The sequence below is a fragment of the Sorex araneus genome, chromosome 3 (assembly GCF_027595985.1).
Source record: "Sorex araneus isolate mSorAra2 chromosome 3, mSorAra2.pri, whole genome shotgun sequence".
Lineage (NCBI taxonomy): Eukaryota > Metazoa > Chordata > Mammalia > Eulipotyphla > Soricidae > Sorex > Sorex araneus.
The window spans coordinates 185,981,125-186,008,376 of record NC_073304.1 but is presented as its reverse complement, the minus strand read 5'-3'; the positions used below and the strand labels follow the sequence as shown (position 1 = coordinate 186,008,376).

The 27,252-nt window shown below is 52.1% G+C and overlaps 1 protein-coding gene across 8 annotated transcripts; it reads right to left on the bottom strand.

The window, feature by feature from the left end:
• Positions 1-532: 532 nt before the first annotated feature.
• On the bottom strand, positions 533-27,252 carry DLG4 (discs large MAGUK scaffold protein 4). 8 transcript variants are annotated; one of them, XM_055133591.1, is made up of 20 exons: positions 26,869-27,252; positions 18,436-18,600; positions 14,936-14,989; positions 14,729-14,788; positions 14,431-14,555; positions 14,173-14,342; positions 13,948-14,084; positions 13,676-13,820; positions 7,137-7,432; positions 6,910-7,012; positions 6,652-6,766; positions 4,277-4,453; positions 3,979-4,015; positions 3,861-3,888; positions 3,685-3,732; positions 3,504-3,605; positions 2,989-3,161; positions 1,983-2,092; positions 1,470-1,561; positions 533-1,286 (listed from the first exon to the last, which is right to left on the bottom strand). In XM_055133591.1, exons 1-20 carry the CDS (start codon positions 26,896-26,898, stop codon positions 1,180-1,182), a joined length of 2,274 nt encoding a protein of 757 aa, XP_054989566.1. In that variant the 5' UTR covers positions 26,899-27,252; the 3' UTR covers positions 533-1,179. The 8 variants fall into 8 exon arrangements, with proteins under 8 accessions (XP_054989566.1, XP_012787340.1, XP_054989568.1 ...); XM_012931886.2 differs by having other exon boundaries at positions 534-1,286; positions 14,729-14,785; positions 18,535-18,600; positions 26,869-27,249; XM_055133593.1 differs by having other exon boundaries at positions 534-1,286; positions 18,535-18,600; positions 26,869-27,248.

The window sequence follows — 27,252 nt, the reverse complement described above, 5'->3', positions numbered from 1 at the left end:
CTGTAACAAGCATCACCAGAGCCCTACTCTGTCTACCAGTCCGTGAACATAAGCAAGAAAAATGTTCTATTTCTTTGAGTGGCCACTGAACTGATGACAGGACCAAGACAGCCCAGGCTAGGGATGGCCTGGGAGAAGCTCGCAAGGGCTCTGCCAGTCTCACTTCCTTTCTGCATCTGTCAGTGGGGCTGGACAAGGTCCAGGCTTCACTGGTGACTTGGATCCTTGACCTCAGGTTCCTCTGAGGCCCCTTTCGGGCCACTCTGTCCTGCAGGGGGAGTGAAGAAGGATCTGACTTTACCCAGACCAAGACCTACGCTCCCACCCCCTCTCCCTCCTCACCCGGGTCCCAAATAACCAGGCCACACACCAGGTTTCAAGTATCTGTCTCTTCCTTTCACTCTCTCAAAAGAAAAAATAAATAAATTGCAGAAGGCGGCAGCATTTCCAGTCTTCCCCTGGCTCCCTGACACCCAACCCCCAACCCCTGGCCCCCACCCCCCTCCCACATTCCCCTCTCCCTAGACCCATCCCTCCCCTTCCCTCCCAAAAAAAATCCCAGAAAAAAAAAAAGCCACAGTTAGACCTTCCACTCATGCAAACCGGCAAAGAAAAAAGGTGGGGGGCATGTGGAAGGCAGGGGGCCCACAATGGAGTCCCCCCACTTATCCCCCCAAAAACCACCTTTGAGAAGAAAAAAATGGAAAAATTAAATGAGAAATCAAGGGACATGGGAAGTTATGGCAGGGGCAGGGGTGACACCAGACCCTTCCTTAGGAGAGAGCAGCCGCGGTACAGCCGCTCCGGGACGGGGCACTGACTTCTGGAATGTGGGGGGGAGGGGTGGGGGAAGGCAGGTGACCCCCAGTGGGTTTGTGTGTGCATTGGGGGCAGGCAGAGTGTAGGGGGTCCTAAGGAACAAGGGCTCAGGACCAGGAGCCTGGCCCCCCTCCAGACCCCAGAATTCTAGGGTTTAGGAGCCCAGTTCTGGGGTGCGGAGATACATGCAGAGGAGTGCGTCCCCCTCCAGTGGGCTGGATCCAGTTAGAAAGGAAATAAATAAGAAGGGTGGGAGGGAGGCGGGCAGGGCAGGGGTGTGAAGGGCTTGGGCGACTGAGTCCAGACCGTGGGGCCCAGGCGGTGGGTGCAGGGCAAGTCCAGGCCACGCCAGGGCAGGAATCAGAGTCTCTCTCGGGCTGGGACCCAGATGTAGGGGCCTGAGAGGTCCTCGATAACACGCTTCACCTTGTGGTAGATCTCCTCAAAGCTGTCGCCCTCCACGATGGCTGGGGGTGGGGTGGAACAGGGAATGAGGCTGGCGGCCCAGGCAGGAGGGTGTGCCAGCCCAAAGGGGCACCTCTCTCTAAGCCTCCATGCCCTGAGCCACCGGGGTCCACCACCCACAGGGGACACGCCCTTCAAAGCCACCCTCCCACCTTGTGCGCTGGCAGCAGCCGCTGTGGCCTCACCTGAGAAGCACTCGGTGAACTCCTGCTCCAGCTTGCTGGCTCTGTCGAAGGCTTTGCGGGCTTGCTCCTCCGTGATCCGTTTATTGATCTCTCTGTGAAGAGGGAGAGGCACTGGCTGAGGGGCATCCCACCCCGCCTTTTCCTTCCTCCACCCAGAGATGTTAAGCTGTGCCCAGTGTTTTCTTATTTGGAGCATGGAACGTGTCTTCTGGGGTTGCAAATGACAGCTTCCCCACCCCAGAGCCCACCCCAGCCAGCTGCGGCTTCTCCAGAAGCAGCCTGAGTCCAACGAGGCCCCCGGACGGCCCTTGACTAAGCCCCAGCAGCGTGCACCTCACCTGAGGGACTGCGGGGAGCTGCCGCCCCCTCTAGGTCAAGGCAGGAAGGGAAGGGAAAGGCCTGGGATTTCCTGCATCTCCTGGGATCCAGCTCTGGAGCCAGTGTGTCCAGGCTTCAAACCAGGGCCCCCAGGTGTGGGGAAGTGAAGGGGAGCCCCCCTGGGACCATACTCACAGCACATTCTCCAGGGAGCGGGGGCGGATGAAGATGGCGATAGGGTGCAGGTGGGCCGCCTGCAGCCGCCGCACGGCATTGGCTGAGACATCGAGGATGCAGTGCTTCCCCTGGGGCAGGCAGGGTGGGTGGAGGGGGGCCGGCGTGTGGCAGGAAAGACAGACAGGTGCCAGGACAGGACAGAGTCCAGGGAAAGGTGGGAATGGGATGTGGGCCAAAAGGGAAATGACAAAGATGTCAATGGAAAGAGAGTCAAGGTAGAGAAGGAGAAGTGGACAGAAGTGAGAGAGAGAAAAAGAAAACGGCAGAGAGCAGGGAGGAAACAAGCACAGAGGGGACGGGCGGAGAAGGAAAATGAAACAGGGAGAGGACCCAAAAGATGGGCAGAGTAAGGCCGGAGGGGCAGCAGTGAGCCACGAGTCAGGCAAAGGGAAAGAAGAAAGGAAGTAGGGTAGAGGACGGAGGGGGGGGGAGGACAGACAAAGGACAGACAGATGGAAGGAACAAGAAGGGACAGATGGGATGGAGGAGAGGCAGATGGAGAAAGGATCCGTGGAGGGAGAGAGGGCAGGGTGAGGGGCAAGAGAGAGAGAAGTGGCAGAAGACGGGAGAGGGGGGCAGAGACCCCAGGAACAAGGTAGGGCGAGAGCACAGGGCCAAAGGGACACGGGGCACAGGAGAGGGAGAGTTGACGGGGGCCAGGCCCCAGGAGGAGAGAAGTAGGGCGAGTCGGGGAGCCGAGGAGGAATGAGGGGCCAGATGGTGGTGCAGAGTTTGGGGTCAGGAAGCGGGGCGGGGGGGGGGGAGGCACAGGGGAGGAGCACAGAGTGCACGCGGTCAGACAGAGTCGCCCAAGAGGAGAAGGAGGTGGAGGAGCGAGTGGAGACCCAGCAGGGAAAGAGACAGAAAGAAAGAGAGTTAGAGAGAGCTGGAGGAGGGCCAGGGGTGGGGGGCGGGGGTAGGGGGGGAAAAGGAAGAGGACGGGGGGGTGCCCACTGGGTCCTACCTGCTCGGCCACCTCTCGCACGGACTGGACACTGGTTCCATACAGGTGGCTGTTGTACTGGCCGGCCTCAATGAACTTGTGCGCTTGAATGTCCTTCTCCATTTTCTCCCGGGACGACACAAAGTGGTAATCCCGGCCATCTATCTCATACTCCCTCTTGGGCCGTGTCGTATCTGCCAGGAAGTCACCCCACCCCCCAAAGATCTAACCACCATCCCTCTAGCTTGAAACCTCACTACAAGCCCCTAGAGAGCTGGTCCACAAACGGCAAAGGGCTGCTAGGAAGCACGGGACGGGAGCAGGGCAGAGCCGCCCCGGCTCCCTCAGGTCCTCCGAGTCTCTGGCCTGGAATGACTACTGCGGGACACGAGGGGGGCCAAGAATTCCCCCTTCTCTGTGTCCTCTGCACCCCCAAGACCCACATATGCCTAGAGCCCCCTGGGGTGGGTCTCCCCGACCCTTCTCCAGCAGAGCCCGCCGTTCGTCTCCACCTAAAACCCTGACCCAATACTCACGAGGAACACAGGATCCAAATTTGTCGGGGAACTCGGAGAGAAGATCATCATTGGCACGGTCCTTGGTGGGCCCAAGGATGATAATGGGGCGAGCATAGTGTACTGAGGAGAGAGATCTGGTTTAGACGAGACAGAGCTGGGAGCGGGAGAGACGAGGGCCAAAGCCAAGGCCAGGGCTCACCTTCCATCTGCGTCACTGTCTCGTAGCTCAGAACGGAGTCTTCTCGACCTAAGGGGGAGGAGGGCAGCTGGGAAGGGCGCTGCTTGGGGGCTCAGCAGCCCATGTCATCCCCCAAAGGCTGTAAGGGAAACACGGAGCCCCTCTCCTCCAGGTCGCCCCACACTGACCCTACCTACCCTGCGATCCAGAGCTGGAGCCCCAATCCTAGGAACAAAGACACCATATGGTTGATTTAGAATCCAGCCCCCCCAATAAGTCCCTCACCCCCCCAAGCTCAGCCCCTCTTCTACTTACCTTGGCCTTTAACCTTGACCACTCTCGTCGCTCAACCCTGTGGGAAACATAAATGGATGGATGGGGCTCAGGGAATCCTCCATGAAAAGCCCTAGAACAGCTGATAACCCCATCCGCCAACAGCCCCTAGGCCCATGAGCAACCGTAGGGGCTCACGTTAGTCATGCTGCCCGGGAGAGCCGAGCAGATCCCTGAGAACTCAGGATCTACACAGCCCCAGGAACTACAGGCTACCCGCCCAGGAACCTTGGGAACTGGGTGCCTGTAGCAGAAGGGCTGCAGGCACCAGGAGCCTCACCGCCGTTTGCTGGGGATAAAGCCAATGTCATCGGTCTCACTGTCGGAATGGACCCGCCGTGCCTGCCACCACTCCTCATCGCTGGCATCAATTACATGCAGCACATCCCCAAAGTGGAAGCTCAAGGCCTGGCTCAGGAAACCGCAGTCCTTGGTCTTGTCGTAATCGAACAGCGCCCTGTAAGGGCAGATGGCCACTGTCAACTCGGTGGCTAAGGACTCCAAGAATGACCCCAACCACTAGAAACCCAGACCTAAGGTCCTAGGAGAAAAGTCGACAGCAGTGTTCTTCAACCACCAGTCCACAGATTGCTACGAAACCACTGTTCCACCACCTTGGTTAGACTGCCAGGCCTGGGCGGGTGTGCAGGACAGGTGCTGGTCTGCAGGTGTGTGACAGTTGAAGAACCCTGGTCTACAGCAAAGCCTGGGCTACTGATGGTTCTCTCCCACAGTTGCCATGTATTCTGAGGAACCCCAAAACTATGTGGGGACCAAAAGTTCTACAGAAACTTCATCATCACCATAGCTACCTACTATTGTTCAGTCCACCACACAGGGGTCCCCTGACTCTGTGACTTCTAGAGTGAGAATTATATCTCCTCCCTTCCCAAAAAAAAACAAAAAAAAGGCTTTCTGCAACTGAAGGATCCACCCTTGTGAAGGTAAGTTGGAGCCTGCCCCCACTCATAAGTAAAAAATAAAAAATAAAGAAGAAAAATGAATGATCACCCTTTCCAGTCTGGTTAGCCTAATCAGTGTCAACTTCTGGTCATGACTGCCAGGGGCAAGGCAGGGAGAGAAAAACCATGAAGTTGCAGGCAGAGCAATGGGATGAGAAAGAAGACAAGAGTCTCCGGACATCACTGGGGAGTTAGAACTAAACAACCCAGGAGCCAACAGCATCCCATCAGGGAGGGAAGGGCCACTTGCAGGTCCAGTTTGAACCAGGCATCTGGGTGACCATTCAAAGAAAGAGAAAACACGGATGAGACAAGACAGAGAGCATGCACGCACAAAGGAAGAGAAGAGCTCAATTTGGGACATGGTGATGTGATATGCCTGTGGAACATCCCAGTGGGCATGTCCAGAAAGCAGATGGCCAAACTGCAGACCTGGACCTCCAGAAAGAGGTCAGGCCAGAGCTGACAGTTCCAGTTGACATGGGCAGAGCAGAGCAGCACAGGAGGATGAAGAGGAGCCGAGACAGTGAAGAGAGGGCCTGGGAGGTAGCCAGGTAGGACAGTACCTCATCTTGGAGGATAAAAAAGAGGTGTGGACAGAAGGAGCCCCGAGAAGAGAGCAAGATGCCCTGGAGAGATGGAGCAGAGACCCAGCTCCCCTGGCTGCCCATGGGAGTGTGCAGGCTGGGTCCACATTCCAGATAACCTTTACAGTGCCAGGCAGTGACTTTTCGTTTGGTGGGGGCCACTCCTGAAGTCAGGTGGTGCTTCAGGGCTCTCAGGCTATATCCAGTGGGGCTAGAGGGATGAGGGACCATGCCCAGGGCAGATGCAAGGTAGGTTCTTTACCACTTGAGTCACATCCCTGATCCAGCATTAATTAATATGTGAATTGTTGGTGGGTGGCTGAGTGAGAGAATACAGGAGGTAAGGCAGTTGCCTTGTAAGCAGCCAACCCAAGTTTGATCCCTAGTACCCTACAGGGTCCTGCAAGCCCACTGGGAGTGTTCCCTGAGTGCAGAGCCAGAAGTGAGCCCTGAGCATTGCTTGGTGTGGCCCCCAAATTAAAATAATTTTTTAAAAATTCAACTGTGGAGGGCTGGAGCGATAGCACAGCGGGTAGGGCGTTTGCCTTGCATGCAGCCGACCCGGGTTCGATTCCCAGCATCCCATATGGTCCCCTGAGCGCCGCCAGGGGTGATTCCTGAGTGCATGAGCCAGGAGTAACCCCTGTGCATTGCCGGGTGTGACCCAAAAAGAAAAAAAAAAATTCAACTGTGGAGGCTGGAGTGATAGCACAGCGGGTAGGGCATTTGCTTTGCACACAGCCAACCCGGGTTCAATTCCCAGCATCCCAAATGGTCCCCGAGCACGGCCAGGAGTAATTCCTGAGTGCATGGGCCAGGAGTAATTCCTGAGTGCATGAGCCAGGAGTAACCCCTGTGCATCACTGGGTATGATCCAAAAAAAAAAAAATTCAACTGTGAGTTGTCAAATTGTAGAGCAGACTCAGAGTCGTAGGGAAAGTGCCTAGTGCTGAGGGGCTAGAAGGCAGTAAAGGGGCCTTGAGGCAGAGACTGTTTCCCCACTGAGAGAGATTTCAAAGATAAGCTGGACAGGTCAGGTCCTCAGCCAGCGTCAACCCCCAAGCCAGGTGCCCCACCCCCACCGTGAGTAGCCCAGAGAGTCTGACCTGATATAGAAACCCCTCTTGGGATTGCTTCGCAAGGAGGCGGTCCCTGAGCCCAGGCTACTGTTCATGAGCTGCTCCCGGAGGTCATGGATCTTGGCCTCAAATCGGCTGTACTCTGAGGAAGAACAAGAGGTTCCTGGCACTGGCCCCTCCTATTGCCACACTGCCCCCCCACCCCACCCCTGCTGAAACCACAGCTCAGGAGAGTGTTCTAAGAATCAGCCCAGCCCATGAGAAGAAAAGCTCCACGCCTGGTACCTTCTGGTTTGTACTGCGCGATGATTGTGACCGTCTGGCCTGCATTTTTAAGGGCAATGGCAGCCTGTTCATGGCTAGCATTACGAAGGTCAACACCGTTGACCTAGGTAGAGAGGAGAGGCTGAATTGCTGAAGGTGACTGCCAGAACCCACAAGCCCCACCCATGAGCTCTGGGTTCTGCCCAGGAAAGGAGGGGGAACAGAAGCTGGGGCTGGCTGTCCCTCACCGAGAGGATCTGGTCCCCCTTCCGCAGCTCGCCGCTCAGGTCTGCGGGGCCCCCAGCCAGGATGAAGGAGATGAAGATGCCTTCACCATCCTCGCCACCCACAATGTTGAAACCCAGGCCTGTGGAGCCCCGGTGGATCACAATCCGCCTCGGTTCTCGGGGAATATCTTCCTCGCCCAGCAGATCCTTGGCCACTGGGGAGTAGCGCCGAGGGGAAGTGGGGGTCATGGCTGTGGGGTAGTCTGTGCCCAGGTAGCTGCTGTGACTGATCTCGTTGTCCAGGTGCTGGGAATAAGCTGAAGGAAGACAAGAGGAAAAAAAGATGAGACAGACATCAAGGGCAGAGGAGCACCCACCATGGGACCTTCTACCTTGGGAACCAAGAGAGCCAGACTCAGGGGAAGAGGAAGTTATTCCACCAGAAATAAGGGCATGGGAGGTAAAGTAGATGTCAGCGACAAGTCAGGACAGAGGTGACACTAGCAGGGGTTGCTTTCCCTAGAGAATATTAGAGGTGCGAGCTCCGTGTCCTAGGGATGCCGGGATGGCTGAGTCAAGAGCAGTATTATCAGGAGGAAGTGTTCTTTTGCCGATTCATTCAGTTGAATGAATTCTATAAAATGAATTCTATAAAATAAATTCTATAAAATTCATCACCTTTGGCTGGAGATATTTTAATAGGCTGTATGCATACAAAGCAATCTTGATTTGCATCTGGGAAGCCTGGATTCAATCCCTGGTACCTTAAACACTACCAAGAGTAACTCTGAACAACGCTAGGGGTGGCCGAAAAGTTTTGAAAAAATATTCAGAGCTGAAGAGATATGGGTATGGTGCTTGCCTTAAATATGGTCTATTCAGGTTCTATCCCCGGAACCCTACATGGTCTCCAAACCTTGCAAGGTGTGATCCCTGAACAATAGCTAGAAGTATAGCCTGAGCACTGCCAGCTGTGGACCAAAAATCCAAAAATTCATCACCTTTTTTTCTCTTTTGATGATCATTTTAGAAACAACAAGGTCATTTTCACCTTCTGTTAGAAAAATCCTGATAAGTGTATGATGTCCCTTCACCCTGCACCTCCTTTAAACTGGTCACTTGTTCTACACACTCATCAGATTTAAGTTCAATTTCTTGGCAAGTATGTTTCATAGGCTACTGCATCACAATAAGATGCAGTAATATCTGTCTGTGTTTTTACATGATTAATCAGTAGATTCAGGGGCTGGTAAGGTGCTTGCCTTGTACATCTTAGCCCTGGTTTAATTACCTAGTCTGATTACACACATAGTCTCCTGAGCACCATCGGGAGTAATTCCTGAGTACAAAGCCAGGAGTAAATCCTGAGCATTGTCAGGTGTGGCCCAAAAACAAATTAATGATTTAGACCCCGTCAACTGCCTTCCACTGAGGATTTTAGTAGCCACTGTGACAATCACTGTCAGGTTCTTTTTCATTGATGACTGAAAAATGTGCTGGTTTTATATTATTTCCTTCAGTATTATTATTTCTCAGAAGGAAGCATTTTTTTGGTAGAAGCTCTTCTATAAAGAGCTTACTCATAGTAACCATTTGATTATTCTGAGGTGATCTGTATAGTAAAGGGAGGATAATAGTGGACCCTTTCTCTTAATTGGTCAGTTTCCAAAATGGATAGATTTTAGAAAGGTACCTAATTATTCTACAGGGTTTTGTGTTTTATTTTGTTTAGGATTTTTTGTTTGTTGCTTCATATTTGTTTGTTTTGGAGTCACATCAGCAATGCTCAGGGCTTATTCCTGGCTCTACTCTTGGGTACCACTCCTGGCAGGGCTTAGAGGGCCACAATAGGATTCCAGGGCTCGAACCTGGGTTAGCTGCTTCCAACACAACCACCCTACCCCCTGTACTATCTCTCTATTTTTTTTTTCTTTTTGGGTCACACCCAGCGATGCTCAGGGGTTATTCCTGGCTTTGCACTCAGGAATTACTCCTGGCAGTGCTTGGGGGACCATATGGGATGCCGGGGATCGAACCCGGGTCGGTCGCGTGCAAGGCAAACGCCCTACCCGCTGTGCTATCGCTCCGGCCCCTGTACTATCTCTCTAGTCACTGCCCAATAGTTCTTGATAGTTCTTAAGTATCATTATCTCACAGAATTTAATACATTTAATGCATTTTCTTTTTTTTTATGCATTTCCATCACACACCAGTAAGAGCAACATAGAAAGACATAAACAACCTGTGTCTTTATGTGTTTATAACATGACCCTAGCAGCTTTGGATATCTTTCTTGTTTTCAAGAATGAAGGATGTGGGGCTGGAGTGATAGCACAGCGGGTAGGGCGTTTGCCTTGCACGCGGCCGACCCGAGTTCGAATCCCAGCATCCCATATGGTCCCCTGAGCACCGCCAGGGATAATTCCTGAGTGCAGAGCCAGGAATGACCCCTGTGCATTGCCAGGTGTGACCCCCAAAAAAAAAAAAAAAAAAAAGAATGAAGGATGCTATAAAATCATTTCATCCATGTCTTGCCCAAGATCTGGTATCAGCCTTTTCTCCAAGGAGCAAGTATCCTTTCAGTAGATACAATATTCTGAGACAGTGTCATACAATTTTCCTTCAGTTTTAGTGTACTTTCATATTGTCGGCGTAGTCATGCCTCGTTATTCTTATCCAAAAATGTCTTAGCTATTCTCCAAAATGTATTTTTCCAGTAGAACTTTAAAATCAACCTGCCAAGTTCCAAGAGGAAAATCACATTAAAATTCTGATTAGAATTGCATAAAATTTATAGACTAACTTGGAGAGGGTTGAGATGTTTGGCATATTAAGTTTCTCCATCTGAAAATATGAAATGATGTTGCATCTCTTCCAGTCTTTTTTGTTTTGTTTTGTTTCTAATTTTGTTTTTTGGGCATACGAAGCAAGTGCCCTATCCACTGTACTATGATTCTGGCGATTCTCTTATGTTCAGTAACAAAATTCCATCATTTTCTTCATAAAAGCCTTTTAGTTAACAAAAAGGCATTACTGATCCAGTTTTCATTTTTTTAATTATATAGAATTTTTACTATAACAAAATGGATTTTTTCCTTGGTTTTTTAAAATTTCTTCGTGTGTACATGTGTGTGCATATAAACACCAGGATCAAACCCAGTATTTCACCACGCAATGCATACTCTCTACCAATGAGCTACATCCTTGTCCAGCTAAACAGATTTCTTTTTTGGTGAGGGGGTTACATATGGCAGTGTCTGAGGTTCTATTTTTATTTCAGTGCTCATTGCTCTGGGACCACTTCTGATGATGGTTAGGAGATGCTCACTGAAAATAATGTGGTACCATTTGGACCAACCCTGGCTTGCCAAACTGCTGCATCATCTATCTGGTCCCCAAACCAGATTTATTTTTAGCTCTTATGGTTTCTTATTGCTGAAAATTTGCTAATTCTTGCTATGTATCTTATATACAATCATATTTTTTTTTGGGGGGAGGGTCCCACCCAGCAATGCTCAGGGGTTACTCCTGGCCCTTCATTCAGGAATTACTCCTTGCAGTGCTTAGGGGGCCATATAGGATGCTGGGGATTGAACCCAGGTCAGCTGCATGCAAGGCAAATGCCCTACCTGCTGTACTATCGCTCTGGCCCCAATCACATTCTTTTTCTCCCTTCTTCTGGGGTAGCCACACCAGTGGTGCTCAAGGCTTACTCCTGGCTCTGTGCTCAAGGATCACTCCCTGCAGTACTCAGAGGAACATGTTGGTGCCAGGAACCAAATAGTTGGTGCCAGGAACCAAACTTGGGTCAGCAACTTGCAAGGTAAGCGCCCTGCCTGCTGTACTATCATTCCAGCACCACAGTCACATTCTTAACCTTCCTTATCCTTTCAAATTTTTCAGTTAATTCTATTATAGATTTGTTTGCTTGGGGGCCACATAGGTGATGCTAAGGGCTTACTCCTGGTTTTGAGCTCAGCTCACTCCTGGTAGGCTCAGAGGATCTAATGGGATGCCAGGGATCAAAACCAGGTCAGTTGCTTGCAAAGCAAGCACCCTACCCACTGTATTATTGCTCTAGCCCCTCAATTAAAAATTTCACACAAATAGAAAATAGCACAACTCGGGGCTGGAATGATAGTACAGTGGGTAGGGCATTTTCCTTGCATGTAGCTGACCTGGGTTCAATCCACTGCATCCCAAATGGTCCCCGAGCACCTCCATGAATTATTTCTGAGCTCAGAGGCAGGAGTAACCTCTAAGCATCACTAGGTATGGACCAAAACCAAAATGTTTTTAAAAATAGCATAATTCACATCAAAGAATGTGTATTTATCCTTTTTTAAATGTAACCTCTATGTATTCTGTTCTCTAGCCCTGCTTAAAATCTTAATGCAATGATTCTCAAGCCTCCCAGAGGACATCTGGCATATCTAAAGACACTTTTTGATTCTTATGACTGATAGGGAGAAAAGGCCACTGTCATCTGATGGTCAGAGATTATGGGTGCTATTAAAAGACAGCTCAAAGGGCAGAGTACATGTTTGGCATGCAGGAGGCCTGGGTTCAGTTTCCAGCACGATGCGGTCCTCTGAGCACCACTGAGTGACCCCCAAGCAAGGAGCTGGGAGTAACTTCTGAGTAATATCAGATGTAACACCACCTACACCAATAAAAATTCTGAGGGGCTAGGATTGTGGGAATACACATGTCAAGAAGCCCTCAGGTTAATTCTCCAGCCCCACAAAAAACAAATAATAGATACTGAATTTTTCTTTTCTATTTTTTTAAGATGGACCAGAGCGATAGCACAGCAGGTAGGGCGGTTGCCTTGCATGCCACCGACCCAGGTTCGATTCCGACACGGATTCTTCCGTCCCTCTCAGAGAGCCTGTCAAGCTACCGAGAATATCCTGTCTGCATGGCAGAGTCTGGCAAGTTACCCGTGGTATATTCGATATGCCAAAAACAGTAACAAGTCTCACAATGGAGATATTACTGGTGCCCGCTCAAGCAAATCAATGAACAACGGGACGACAGTGCTACAATGCAACAGTGCGACAGTGCTACAGTGCTTTTTTTAAAATATTGAATTGCATCAAATACTTTTTCCAAATCTATTGAAAATTGACTTTAAAATAAACTTAACTAGGGGCTGGAGCGATAGCACAGTGGGTAGGGCATTTGCCTTGCACGCAGCCAACTCGGGTTCTATTCCCAGCATCCCATATGGTCCCCTGAGCACCGCCAGGGGTAATTCCTGAGTGCAGAGTCAGGAGTAACTCCTGTGCATCGCCAGGTGTGACCCAAAAAAGCAAAAAAATATAATAATAATAACCTTAACTCTTGGTCTGGAGAGATAATACAGCAGATAGGGCTCTTGCCTTGCATATGGCCAACCTGGGTTCAATCCCTGCCATCTCAAGCACCACCAGAAACAATTCCTGAGTAGAGTCTGGAGTAACCCCCAGCATCACTGAGTGTGCTGAGTGTGGCCCCCAAACAAACAAACAAAGCCAAAAAAAAAAAAAACTTAACTCTCCCTTAAGGGTTTTTGGGCTGTTTATTTGTTTATTTTTGAGGGGTTAGCATCTGGTCTATATCCATGGTGTTCAGGAACTGTACTTCGCTTTATGCTCAGGAGTGACCCCTGGTGGTGCTCAGGGGACCCTATGTAACTTCAGGGATGAGTCAGGACTGATGGCATGCAAAGCAAGTAAATGCCTTATCCCTGTATTATTGTTTGTTTGGGGCTACACTCAGCAGTGCTCAGAGACGACTCCTGGCTCTGCACTCAGAAATCACTTCTAGCAGTGTACAGGGAACCAAACCTGGGTCAGTTGTTGCATGCCTTACCCACTATACTGTCTCTCTAGACCTTCCCTTAACTTTTTAATACAATGAATCACTGTCAGTGGTCTCCTAGTATCCAATCGCCTTTCAATTTTCCAAAACAAACTAACATATAACTATGCTATTCCCAGGGCTGGAATGATAGCACAGCGGTAGGGCATTTGCCTTGCACACAGCCGACCCGGGTTCAATTCCCAGCATCCCATATGGTCCCCCGAGCACCACCAGGGATAATTCCTGAGTGCATGAGCCAGGAGTAGCCCCTGTGCATCGCCAGGTGTGACCCAAAAAGAAAAAAAAAATAACTGTGCTATTCCCTTAATATGCTACTATGTTATTATAAACTCTTAAATCTTAATTTACAAGCAAGACTGGTCTATATAGTCCCTTTTTCACCTGCTCTTATAAAATAAAAAATGAATCGTTATCTTTTCCTAGCCTCAGAAAGGACTTCAGAATCATTTGCTCACTGAGGATTTAATAAAATTGGCCAGAAAATCAATGGCCCTTATTTATGCCTTCTAGGGGGGAAATTCTCTTTCTACTGAGCCCTTTTCTAGTTCGTCTACGCTGATTCTTCATCAGCTATGGCGAACAACATAGGTGTTGTGGCTATTCTATGTGGATTATCAAAGAGGAACTAACTCTGACGTCAAGGGACCAAGTGGGACGGGTAATAAGGGATCTGGGGTGCCAAGGGCTCTCACAGGTTGTGATGTCTGGAGGAGCATAGCTGTCACTCAGGTAAGCGTTGCTGGGTTTGGCCACCTTTAGGTAGACGACATCATATGTGTTCTTAAGGGCTGCCACAGCATCCTCGTGCATAACATCCTCCAGCCCCACACTGTTGACCTGGGATGGAGGGAAGCAGAGTTCAGAGAGCAAACCCCAAAGGGGAGTTCTTGGCAAAGTTCAGGTTTCCAAGGCCAGGTGGGAAGATCCAAGGAGGGTGTGCCAGGAAAGTAATGGGACTCCTCACCGCCAGGATTTTGTCTCCAATCTGCAACCTCCCATCCTTGTGGGCCGCACCCCCTTCAATGATCTTCGTCACATAGATGCTATTATCTCCTGGGATATGCTGGTTCCCAACACCCCCTGCGATGCTAAAGCCAAGACCTAGAAGAACGGGTGAGCATAAGTGGGTAAGCCGGCTCTACGGGCTGTGGGGCAGGGAGGCAGGTGGAGGAACACCATGGTACATTACCTTTCGGTCCCTTGATGAGTTTGATTTCCATGAGCTTCTCAGCTGGGGGCTTCCGCCGCATGACGTAGAGGCGGACTATGGAGCCAGCTTCCTTGAGGGCCTCCACTGCAGCGGAGTGAGTCACCTCTCGCACATCCACTTCATTGACAAACAAGATGCTATCATTGACCCTGGGGGCAGAAAGGTGGACCTGAGCCAGGAGCCTTGGGCTGCCGGCAGCCCTCCTTTCACATAACTGAGACCCTAACTTCTCCCCACCTGAGGCGACCATCCTGAGCTGCAGCCCCACCAGGAATGATCTTGGTGATGAAAATGGATGGGTCGTCACCAATGTGTGGGTTGTCAGTGCCACCTGCGATGCTGAAGCCCAGACCTGAGTTACCCTGGGCAAAAAAGAGACAGAGAATCAGCTTGCTCACTACACATCAGGCCGGAGATGACAGGGAACAGGGCGAGGGGCAGGGTAGGGAGACACAGGGTTAAGGGCTGGCCACCCAGAAAACACAGGCCGAAAGCAGCACGGAGCAGAGGAGCTCTGACAGAGGCGCCTGCTCACCCTTTCCAGCGTGATCTCCTCGTATTCCATCTCCCCCTCTGTTCCATTCACCTGCAACTCCAGCGGGCCAGAAACACAGAAACAGTGAGCCGGACGCTCCTGGGGAGCCTGACCAGAGACCCAGACCCTCCCTAGCCCCTCCCTGGAGACCAAGACCCTCCCTCACCCCTTCCGGTCTGCAAGGCCCCCAAAATCTAAGCAACTCACATATCCTGGGGCTTCTAGGGTATCTGTGTTGACAATCACAGGGGGTGAATTGGCCTGTGGGGGGGGGGGGCGGGAGAGGAAATAAGAGATGAAAGTTGCCTGAGCCTTGGCTCCAGAGGAAGCTGCTAATGAAGAGTCCCACTAGCCAGTCTGATTCTTGCCATTTAAGATTCTTGCCATTCTTGCCTTTGCTCCACCCCTGCACCCCTCCAGGCTATAGCCACACATGCCCATGTACATGACCTAACTGTGCCCCGCCGAGGCCCCTGTATGTGGAAGGAGAGGTATGAGAAGGGAGGAGAGAGCAACAGCCAGACTAGGAGCAGCAGATGGTAAAGAGTGAGGAGGGAGGGGCTGGGAGAGCTTCTCACCGGATGTAGCACCACAGGGGTGTTATATGCCTTATGTGCTACACATAGACACCCCGGGACATACGTCCACAGTCCACCGGGTGCAGCCCTCTTGTGCTCGGTCCCCTTCCTGTCCTATCTCTCCACACAGAGACCCCACATGCCTTTATAGTCCTACCAGAGGTTTGCCCCTCACCTTCGCACACATCTGTCTTAATCCCTGAGCCTTGGAATCTGGGGTTCCCCCAGCTGCAAGGCCTTTCTTCCTTCTCACCCACCCGCCATCTAATCCACCCTTCCCCTAGGGACCCTGTTGCCTAGCAACAGTATCTCAGCCCAGCCAAGGCCTTGGGGAGACCCACCTCCTGGAGACCTTGTCGTCAGGACAACCGGAAAGGAGGAAAAGGAGGGAAGAGAAGGACAGGCGTGGCTTGGGGTGGCGGAGGGGGGCGCAGACACCCGAGATCCGCCCTGTTAGCCAGCTGAGAAGTCCCTGCTATTGAGCTTTGTGGGCACAGCACAGAACAAATATCCTCCCTTCCTCCTCTGCTCCCTTCCTTCCTCCCTCTCCCATTCCCCTCATCTACACAGTGCACCTAGGTCCTGTTCTCTCATCTTCCAACCCACCTTCACTCAGGAAAGGGTTAAAATGGGGCTTAACCAGATCCCTGACATTGCTGGATACAGGGAGAGGCCAGATTTAGGCTGGTTCTAAGGGCTTCCCCAATTGCCAGAGCAACGGCGCCAGCAGCGGCAACCACATCGGCCAACCACGTTGTCGCTATGGCAATAAAGGGAGGCAATCTATCTCCTCCCTTGCTTGGGGAGGGGGGATGGGAGGGGGCAAAATACCAATCACAAGGCATTTATCTGCAAATCCCCAGACTCTTTCTCGATCTTCCTTTCTCAAGGGGGGCCCCCAGCTCCCTCTTTCCTCTTTCTCCCAACCTATCTCCTCCTTATTTATTTGCAACCTACCAAGCACAAAGCATTTATCAATGATTCCCCAGACTCTTCCTTGCTCTTCCCTTCCAGCAGGGAGTGCCCACCTCTCCCTTACTGCTATTTCTCAATACTAATTACCATTTTCAAGTTCTAAAATAGACCAGATATCCATAAATCTACGAACACCATCCCCCAGCCCCCCAAAACCTCAGCAAACACTACTGTCCAGTCCATAGTCGCAGCAGTCAGAGTCTCATCCACATGTCCAGCATCTACCCCATATAGCCTATCCTTACTCCCTGGCCCCAGCCTTATTCCCAGACCCCATCTTTAACCTTGACTACATTTTTTTTTTCTTTTCGGGTCAGACCCGGCGATGCTCAGGGGTTACTCCTGGCTCTGCACTCTGGAATCACTCCTGACGGTGCTCAAGGGACCATATGGGATGCTGGGAATCAAACCCGGGTAGGCCGCGTGCAAGGCAAACTCCCTACCCGCTGTGCTATCGCTCCAGCCCATAACCTTGACTACTTTCATCTGCTCCCCTCCCCTCTCTCTCCTCCCCTGGTCACACTTTCAAGTTCCTTCTTCGAACCTTAGCCTCGACTCTATCCCCTTCCCTGTCGCTATGCCTTCCTGCAGCTGCATCCCTCAGCAGTCTCCTGCCATTATCCTCCGCCATCGCTTCTATTCCCTGGAGGAGAGAGCGGCACCACTTTACCTCACCCCATCTTCATACCTCCAAGATTCTTTCCCCACATCCTAATTCACTTCTCAACACATCCCCATCTCCTAAAAATTGATGCTTCTCCTATCCTTGCCAAGCCTTGTCCTGAGCCCTCCATCTCACACTCAGAGCCACTGGCATATCCCTCGGGTGCCATCATCCCCTAGTATGGTCCTAACAGTCCCTATCATGCTCCTCTCTCTCTCTCTCTCTCTCTCTCTCTCTCTCTCTCTCTCTCTCTCTCTCTCTCTCTCTCTCTCTCTCTCTCTCTCTCTCTCTCTCTCTCTCTCTCTCTCTCTCTCTCTCTCTCTCTCTCTCTCTCTCTCTCTCTCTCTCTCTCTCTCTCTCTCTCTCTCTCTCTCTCTCTCTCTCTCTCTCTCTCTCTCTCTCTCTCTCTCTCTCTCTCTCTCTCTCTCCGTGAAGGCTCCATCCTTCCTGCCCTCCTTGCCGGAAGGGCTTCAGGGGGAAACTCTGTACCACCTCCCCAGCTCCAGGTTTGACTTCCTTTCCTCTCAATCAGCTCAACCTGCTGTTCTGATTTCACAGTCTCACCCCTGTCTGGCTCCAGCCCCAGGAATTCACAAGTTTCATCCTTGCTCAATTTTGCTACATGCCAGGGAACAGACTTGCTATGCCCCCCAACTCCTGCTACCTCCTCACCCCAGGAGCTCATCATCCAGGTTCAGTAACCTCTTCCCCATCATCTTGGTGAAATATTCAGCAGCCTTTCCATTCCCGGGGTCTTTACAAGATCTTGCGATCCCAATCCTAACTCTCAAAGCTTACAATATGCCCACTACTCTCCATTCCTCCTCATCCTGTGCCCCAAGAGAAGGCTCAGGGAGAAGAGAGAAAGGGGACTTGGAGAGCAGACGGTCTCGGAAACCAGGCACTTCGGGACGACAAAACATAGTGGGAACACAGAGAAGAGGAAACCGGTAGTAATGAACGGTAATGCGGGAGAGAAAGGTGCGGAAAGCTGTGGAGGGAGGTGAGAATCTGAGCGAGAGGTCTGAAAGGAAAGCAGAGAAGTGGCGAACAGAGAACATGGGAAGGGGGCAGGGATGGACCAAGGCCGCTCAGGCCGCAGAGGGCCGGAGCTGGGGATCAGGGAGAGGGAGGAGTGCGTGGGAGGGAGAGAGCGACAGCATCAAGCACCAGCCAGCAGTCAGCAGCCAGCAGGGAGGGAAAAGCAGCGGGGGAGGGGGGGCAAGGGAGGGAAGCAGAGGCTGAGGCAGAGACAAGGCGGAAAGGGTCCACAAGCCAGGCTGATGGGAAGGACTGGCCAATTCAGAGAAGGACAGCTGGGCGCAGCGGTTGGAAACGGGAGGAGGAGGGCCCCAGGATCTCTAAGCGGAGTCTGGACACACACAAAACACTGCCAGAGGAACACCGCCCTACCCCTTGGGGACTGATGCCGCACAGGCTCCGAGAGGCTCCGAGGGCCACACTGGGGAGGGCCCGTCCGAGTCTCCTACCTGGATGGGGGAGAGGTGGGCGTGGCCCACGACCCCGTGGACCGCCTCGAGGTGGGCCAAGTTCCTCTCCGCCACGTGCACCAGCTCGGGGGCGTTTACCTGGTTGGGGAGGTGAGCCGGGCTGTGCTCCAGAGGGGGCGTGTCTTCATCTTGGTAGCGGTATTTCTGGGGACCAACCGGGAGGCAAGCGTCACTGGGGCCGGCCAGGCGCCTCCCAAGTACCACCACCTCCTCTTCCAGACCACGGCAACGTGGGAGGCCCTGGGGCCAGACCAGCTCCTCCCGCTCCCTCGCCTCCAGCCCATTGGCTCCGCTCCCTCCACCCTCTCCACAGCCCCCTAACCGCAAGAGGTCTGACACCGCTCCTCTCTCCACAGGACCCTCCCCTCTCCCCAAATCCTGCTTTTAGCATCCTGGGATCACCCCCACACACACTTTCTCCTCAGCATACTCCCTCCCTTTCACACCTTCCCCTACTGTCCCTCCCTAGTCCCAGCCCCTAAAGCATTTGGAACCTTTGTAGCCATCCCCAAAGGCTTGTTTCCCTCATCCTCCTCATCCCGCCCCCAGAGCTGTGACCCACCCTCCTTCCCTGTGCTATAGTTCGGCCCCCCACTGGACTTCCCAGGCAAACCCCACCCTAACTGCCTCAGTCTCCCCCACGGCAGCCTCTAAACCCTCTGAACCAGCCACTGGCTTTCCAGCACCTCGAATGCCCCCGGCAGAGACCATGGTGAGACACTTCCACTAGCAGGCACTTGGCATCGGCCCCACAGGCAGAACAAGGCTGAAGGCATCCAGCTCTTTCTCCACTGGCCTCAATGGCGCCCACATAGTCAGAAAATGGACCCCAAAAGTCTAGCCACACCTTTAAAAATAATCACATTCCAGTCGATTAATCCAATATGCCAGAAGGCACAGGGGGAGGAAGGGGAAGGTAAAGAGGCAGCAAGGACTCTGAGGGGGACAGGGATGGGTGACAGGCTCCTTCCTGGGAAGGGAGAGACAGTGCAGAGCCTGACTGCGAATTCCTGATCTCTACAGCCCTTTGGAGTGGAAAACCCCTCATGACCCCTGACTTATAACCACCTGCCTCCTGTGCTAATTTAATAGGGACAATGAGATTAACTGGAGGCCAGAGAGAGAAGGGGGCATCTGGAGGGAGCTATGAAAGGCAATAATCCTGCCTGATTCCTCCTACATCTGTGCCAGGCAGCATAGAAACAGACCCTCTGGGGGGGCTGAGTGAGAGTACAGCCGATAAGGCCCTTGTCTGACCCCTCACAGCAGAGGCAGGAGTAAACCCCGGGGCACAGCGAGGTGTGGTCCTCCACTCACCCCTGGGGAAAAAAAAAAACCGAAACGAAAAGAAAAGAAGAAACCGGCTCTCCCAAACCCCAGAGGAGAAAAAGGATGAGGAAGCCATATCCAAAACTCCCTCTGTGATTGGAAAAGATAAAATACACTCAATACACTCCCCAAAACAAACCGTTCATAAGAAAAGACAAGAGGACTGGAGAGATTACACAAGGTATAGAGTTAAGGAAGTGGCCTTGCGCCTGAGGGACCCAATACAATCTCTAAGCTCAGAGCAGAGTGGCCTCAGCACCTTAGGATGTGGCCCAAACCACCCCATCCCAAACAAAAAGAAAGGAGGGGCCAGAGCAATAGTACAGCAGGTAGGGCGGTTGCCTTGCATGTGACCAACCCAGGTTCGATCCCCGGCATCCCGTATAGTCCCCCAAGCACGGCCAGGAGTAATTCCTGAGTGCAGACCCAGGAGTAACCCCTGAGTATCGCTGGATGTGACCCCAAAAAGAAAAAAAAAATAAAAATAACACAAGAAAGGAAACTTGTCGAAGTCAATGCCCAATATTTGAGTATGATTCTGAAAAGCCAGAGGCTGATGAATCAAAGATGAGGATGTAGCCCCCATGAACTGTAGCCAAGAGAACAGAGGAGGGAAGTGGTTCTGTGAGCAGGGCAGACCCTCATGACCAGGATACAGAGAGCAAAAATCTAGGAGAACCATGATACACCTGAAGAGTCATGAAGAGGGGCAAGAGGGAAGAGTCTTAAAGAGGGGCTTATCAAAATAAACTTTGGCCATGACGTGGAGGGGGCATTCTCTGAGGTTTCAATACCATGGGCAGAAAATGTCGGGGAAAGGGGAAAGGAAGGATGTATTTAGTAAGCAAAATAGTGTCTTCAACAGCTGAGCCATCTCAAATAACAGGATCCAATGGACCGAAAACGGCTGCTTACTCTACAGCCTGAAAAAAAAGATCTTAAACCTGGACAATGGTCCAGAACTAGAGGGTCCAGAAAGACAGGAGGAAGCAGCTCTCTCTGCACAAGCCCTCCCAATTCCCAAGAAGTACGTGAGTCAGAGTCAAGAGCTGCCGCTTCAAATCTGGAGTTTAGAGGAAGGTTTAAACCCAACACCCCTTTAGCACGATCCCGTATCACAGAGAAAATTCCTAAATCTGCTAAAGTATCAGGGTGCACAAGAAGAAAATGAAAAGGTAAAGAAGGTTATTTTGTGGTTTATTCTGGAGAGGAAATGAAGGTAAACTATTGTCACAGTGAGACTGCAGACAACTGTATTTGCCCCACCCCCACGGGGGAAGAGGGAGTCAAAACTGAGAAAAAGGCTTCCTCTTGGGAAAGGATGTGAAGGAAAGGGGGAACAGGGAAGGATACCAAAGTTCCCAGAATGTGGCTAAAAGGGGGTTAAGGGGTAATGTTTAATCGTTTGGTCTCTGGGAAATTTTCAAGTAGATGTAGCAAGGAAATGGGGGGAGGAAAGCCTTCTAGAGGGGTGAGGATGAGTGTTAACTCCAGAACTGCAGTCTTTGGGGGTGGGACTGAGACTGGGTCTTTTAGCCCCAAATTACAGGAGAGTGAATGCAGATAAGGCAGACAAGGAGAATTCCTTCTTTCACTCTACTGGGACTCCGGCTGACAAGAGACCGCTTGGATGCCACTGGCGGACCAAGTCTGAACCCCAATATAATCAGACATGAGACAAGAAAAATACTTCGGGATAGCTGCTGTTCCTTCCCCCGTGAGCCCCTCATCATTGGAGCCCCAATTCCATAGAATGACCTGGAACCCAAGGCTGCACCCGGAAAGACAGGGGTGTGAGTTAAAGTGAATGATGATAAGAGGGGCGACCCACTGTGCCTATCCGCAATACACTGCAACCCAAAGACCCCACACCAAGCAGAAGGAAGAGCGACAACACTTGAAGCTTGCACCCTGAGATTTGGGGGGTCCGGAAAGAGGGGAGCGGGGCCGGAGCCCGTACCGCGGCACGTACCACGCAGAGACACATGGAGGCGAATCTGTTCCGAGCCGACATGGAGGAGGGGAGGGGGAGTAAGGGGAGGGGTGGGTGGGAGAGCGAGGGTCCCGGGGTTGGGGGAGGGGGAGGGGTAGAGGGGCGGGGGCTGCGGCGGCTGAGGCGACTGGAGGCTGCGGCCGGAGGGGGGGGCAGCGCCTGCGCAGTGCGGGAGAGCGTCACGGAGGTGGGGGGGCGGTGCGGGGAGACCCTCTGGGCCATCAACTTCCTGCGTTCCACCTATACATGCCTATTCCGACCCCACTACAGAGAACTTCTAAAATGTACCATCTTATTCCCCTGATTCTCTGGGGCCCCTTCTTTCAGACAATCGCCCATCTTTAAAATCACCTAATCATTCCAAAACCTCACCTCTTATCGTTACTGGACTCCTAGGATGCAGGAAAGGAAGCAGTATTTCTCTCTCCCTTAAGGACCTCCAAAGAATATATAGTGCCCCTGACAAGCCTCTCCCTTTAACCCCATCCCCAAGGATTGCTAATGTGGACAGTATCCCCCTCAGATTTCTGTTCCCCACCGGATAGTCAAATAATGCTTAAGAGTTTAAGGACTACAGATCCTTTAACCCTTTAGAAATCACCAGCTCATTAACAGACACATTGAAACACTAGCCTCCTGTTAATACAAACATCCAAATAGGGGCTAAGACAATAGTTCAGAGAACTGGAGTGTATGGTTTGCATGGGAGCCCCAGTGCACCAAGCAGAAATCAGAGGAGCCCCCAGAATCCAAAATAAAAGTAAACAGCATCCAAAAAAGCCGTCCTCAAATTTGTTTCCAAATCCATGGGCCCAATAAGTATTCATGACTTGCTAATATGTTAAGTTCCCAATGTCACCAGATGCATTTGGACTACTAAATGCATCTTAAGAATGACCCCCAGGGGCTGGAGTAATAGCACAGCGGGTAGGGCGGTTGCCTTGCACGCGGCCGACCCGGGTTCGAGTCCCAGCATCCTATATGGTCCCGTGAGCACTGCCAGGGGTAATCCCTGAGTACAAAGCCAGGAATAAGCCCTGTGCATCACCGGGTGTGACCCAAAAAGCAAAAAAAAAAAAAAGAATGACCTCCAAATTAAATCCAAAACTCTTCAATTTACTCCCATTAAAAGGTATTTCTCTCCTTCTCTTCTTTCCTTTTTTTTTTACTGTTGCTGGGGATTGAATCCAGGACCTTGTACTTGCAGGCAAATGCATGTTCTTCCACTGCCACTGACCTACATCCAGGGTCCTATCCCTTTGTTTCATCCCTCATGTTCATACATGCCGCTTCCTACACCTCAACCATGTTTCTTAATTTCAACTCTGTTGAAATATTACCCCCCAAAGAGCTATTTATTCCAGACCTAGATCTCAAAAAACATTCAGTAAAATTAAACCCAGTCTGCAATTTACAGTGACCCACACAACTTCCAAAAACACCCCAAACAAACCAACTGCTCCACGTTTCTTCCAGGTCTTCTATTTTCTCCCTAACCAATGAATCTTAAAGCATCGCTTCCAAATATTCTCCCATTCAATGCCCACCTTTCCAATTAAAAGCCCAGTGAGTAGTCTCCTCAAACCTACTTCTGCACAGCAGGTAGGGTGATTGCCTTGCACACCTCCAACCAGGGTTCGATCCCCGGCACCAAATAATGATTCCCTGAACCAGCCAAGAGTGATCTCTGAGCGCAGGGCTAGGAGTAAACCATGATCCACACCGGGTGTGGCCCCAAATGGGGGGGGGGGGCTGAGGGGATCAGGAAAGATGGACTTCCCTAGCATCTCACCTTACCCAGACACACTCTCTGCCATTAAATGAAATCTGTTATATACGCCCCAACATGAACCCCGATGCCCTAGTTTCATATCTGGAGATAGAATGCTTAGATTCTCAGAGGGCGCATTGCGGAAAAGCAGGACGCGAAATGCCTTCTAAAATAGAAGATGCACAGGCCTTATTTCTCCACCAGTGGGCGCTATGGCCCACTAAGACCCTCCGCACCCCCCCCACTTCCTTTTTCCCTCCATTTTCCGTTTCCCCGTTGCCTGGCAACGCAGAAATCAAGGACTTTGCTGTAGCCGAGCAACCGTCTCCCTGGAACACAGAGTTGAGGTAGGAGGTTGTGCTCTGATGAAATTTGAACAAGCCTCCATCTTTGAAAATTTGAGACGTCAGATCGCCCAACCCCGGATTCTCCTTTTCGAAGACCCCAGCGCTTCTCAGTTACTCACTCCAGTCTATTCTTGCTTCTTTCCGCGTGCTGGACCACGCCACGCCCCTCCCGGGCGAGCCCCGCCTCATTTCGGTCAAGTAACCCCAGCCCCATGGCCCCGCCCCGTTCAGTGGATGCTCCCCCCCCTCCTAGATCGAGTAAGCCAGACCCCACCCACCTGCCTCGGCAAGACCACGCCTTCGTCCACTGCCCTCCCATTCGCTCCCCCGGCCTCGCCCACACTGTCCGTCCGCCTCGCCCCTGTAGGCCAATGAATGAGGCCGTTGGTCACACCGCCCCGCCCCCAGCATCCTAGATTTGCCCAATAAGGACCACCTGGAGGGTTTAACCGCTTAGCCCCGGGCTCAGTGCAAACATTCCGGTCTTTCCCCACTTTTCGCCCTCCCCCACTTGTTCTGCTCCGCCCTCCGCCACCCTCGCCCGGCCCTCAAATCAGCCACGCAACTTCAGTCGTCGACGGTTACCATGGCAACGGCGGCAGCAGCGCGGGGAGAAGGGGGAGGGACGGGGGCGGAGTGGGAGAAAGAGATGCTCAAAGACTGAGAGATCCCCTCAGATCGGTGTAAAATTAAGTGATAGCTCTAAAGGCAGAATTTGCACAAACCACAGGGCCTGGCACTTCGTGAGTATTCAATAAACGTTCTTTAAATTACTGCGGCAGGAGTCTAAATATAGGCAATGAAAGATGGAGGACTCAGAACGAAGGCAAAGCCTGAGCAGCCCCTACCCCATCCAGCATTTAGCGGGGGCAGCTTGATGCCATGCTGGCTCCTCCTGCTGGCTCCTCCTGGGCTACCCTCCACTGCCCTGGATAGAGATGAACCACAACTCCCAAGAGCCTCTGGAGCAGCAACTGTCTTAACATTGAGGATTATTGGGCCTTGAAGCCTTATGGGAGTTGGAGTCCCCGCCATCCTGGGACTGACAAGTTTGGGGGCCAAGGAATGTGGCAAGCCTGGGTCTACACGCCTCTGTAAAACCCAAATGCATGATCATCTGTGCACAAGATTCCTTCCTTAGGAGAAGCTCAAGCCTGGGATCCATCAAAGTAGGTGTGTGGGAGATGAATAAGCCCCGCCCCCGAGGATCGCTGCCAGTGCAGTCAAGCCCCTCACCCTCACTCGCATGTGTGTATGTTCACGTGTTAAAAGCAGAGCCCACACATTCCAGTTGGCCTACTGTGGACACTGTACACAGGGGACCACAGCAGGGAACTAAGGCTAAGGGGCAGGTCAAGGACCGGAAACAGGAAGACCAGAGGAACAGACAAACACTAGAAGAAACCAAGCCAGAGAAACTGGGCTCAAAAATTCACTGACACTGGTGGTTGGGGTGGTTGGGGCGGTTGGGGTGGGGGTGTGGGAGGAAGGGAGAGCTGTGTGAGAGGAAGACCACAGACCCACAGAACAGAGAACAAACAAGCAGTCTTCAGAGCAGTTGAAGCCCCAGACCTATAGGTCCTCCTGCCCCAACAATCTCATCCATCCATTGTTCACATGTGCACAACACATGTGTATACATATGTGTGAGTTTGTAGCAGGGAACATGTGTGTCCTTAGCTCTCTCCCCTGAGAAGCTGCAGTTCCCACTAAATATAACCCCCTCCCCAGCCTGTGACTCACTCAGACCCCGCCTCCCCGGCCCCCACTTCCTGTCCCACCCCCCCAGCCCCCAGCTGCCTGCCACCCTCCCAAGCATCCCTCTACACACCAGGCATCCAGCTCTCCAGTCCTAGTCTCGAAGCTAAGACCTAGGTATTTGTCATCCCACCAGGAGTGTGCCTGTGATCCCTATCCTAAACCTCCTGCTCTTTCCAGCTCCATCCAACATGGGACACCTCTGTACAGATCTTCCCAGTCACCGCCCTGCCCTCCTACTCCTTTCCACCCCAGTAACCTTAAATCCAGGTGTCCTCCTCCACCTTGATCCGAAGTGCCAGGAGTAACAGAAACATTTTCCTCTATCTGTTCTTATCCCCCTTCCTCACCCAGGAGTAGAGATGGTGTGTGTGGAAATGGGGATATCAGGCACCTACCTGGGCCACCCCCCAGGCTCTGCACTACCCACCTGTCCCCGTCTAAAATCCCTTCTCTCCTAAAATCTTTCCTCCTCCTCTTCAGGAGCGGGCAGCCTCAGCAGCTGGGAGCTCCTACCTCTGATGGAAGCACCCCAAATCCTAACCTCACCTGGTCGATTCTCTCAGAGGATCCTATGTCAAACTCCAGCCCTCTGACAACTCTCAACTCGCCTCATTTCGTGTGATCAAATCCTAAAAGACCAGTTCCATCAGACTGAGAAAGCATTCCCAAATGGATCTACCACCAGATACTTGCCCTGTCAGCCTGAAGGCCAACCCCTCCTCTGCCAGATGACAGCCCCAGACCAGTCAGACATTCACAACCGATATCATTCTGCCCCCATGCCAGGAGTCCCCTTAAATTGGACACAGCACTTGCAACCCAAGAAGGAAGAACCTCACAAACCAACGTAGTCTAGCTCCTAGCGTGCAAGAGCAGGACTCCCATGAGGGCCAGCTTCTCCTTAAATAAGTCTCCCTCAAACATCAGTGATGCTATTTGACCATTTGTGGGTTTGAAGCAAACCCACAAGATCCCCCCAAGTCACAGAATACCCCAAATTTCCCATTTCTCCACAGGTACAGAGGGATCACTCCAGGAGGCACCTGTGGCCAAACCCAGCATTTTCTGATGTGAACCCCCAAACTAAATTATGATCCCCCAATACATTCCATATACACATTCCAGGGTCTTCAGCCCCAAATCAGGCCTCCCGAATCCCTCCCCACAAACTCATACCCTCCCCCAGGACTGTCCCCCACCATCATGCTTACCTTGGTTGTCACTATACAGAGACAGTCCATGTTGGGGGGCCTGGCCGCTGTGGCGGGTAAGGGGCTCTGACTTCATCGGAATTTCCTTCCTCCCCTTGGTGGGTTCTCACCCCTCCCCCCTCCGCACCCCACTTTTGCAGGGGGGGCCAGGATGGGGGGAGGGGTGAGAGGGGAAAGAGGGGGTTGGAGAAGGGAAAGGGAGGGGAGCGTGGGAGGGAGGAAAAAGGGGCCCAAAAAGGGGGTCCCCAATGTAGGGAATGGGGTTTGGGGAGCACACCCCAATTTTCAGGAGGGGCGGGGGCACCGGGGGCTGGCAGCCCCGGAGTTCGGGGGCTGGGGCATGAGATGAGGTGGGGGAGGGGAACTGGATTTCAGGGAGCCCCG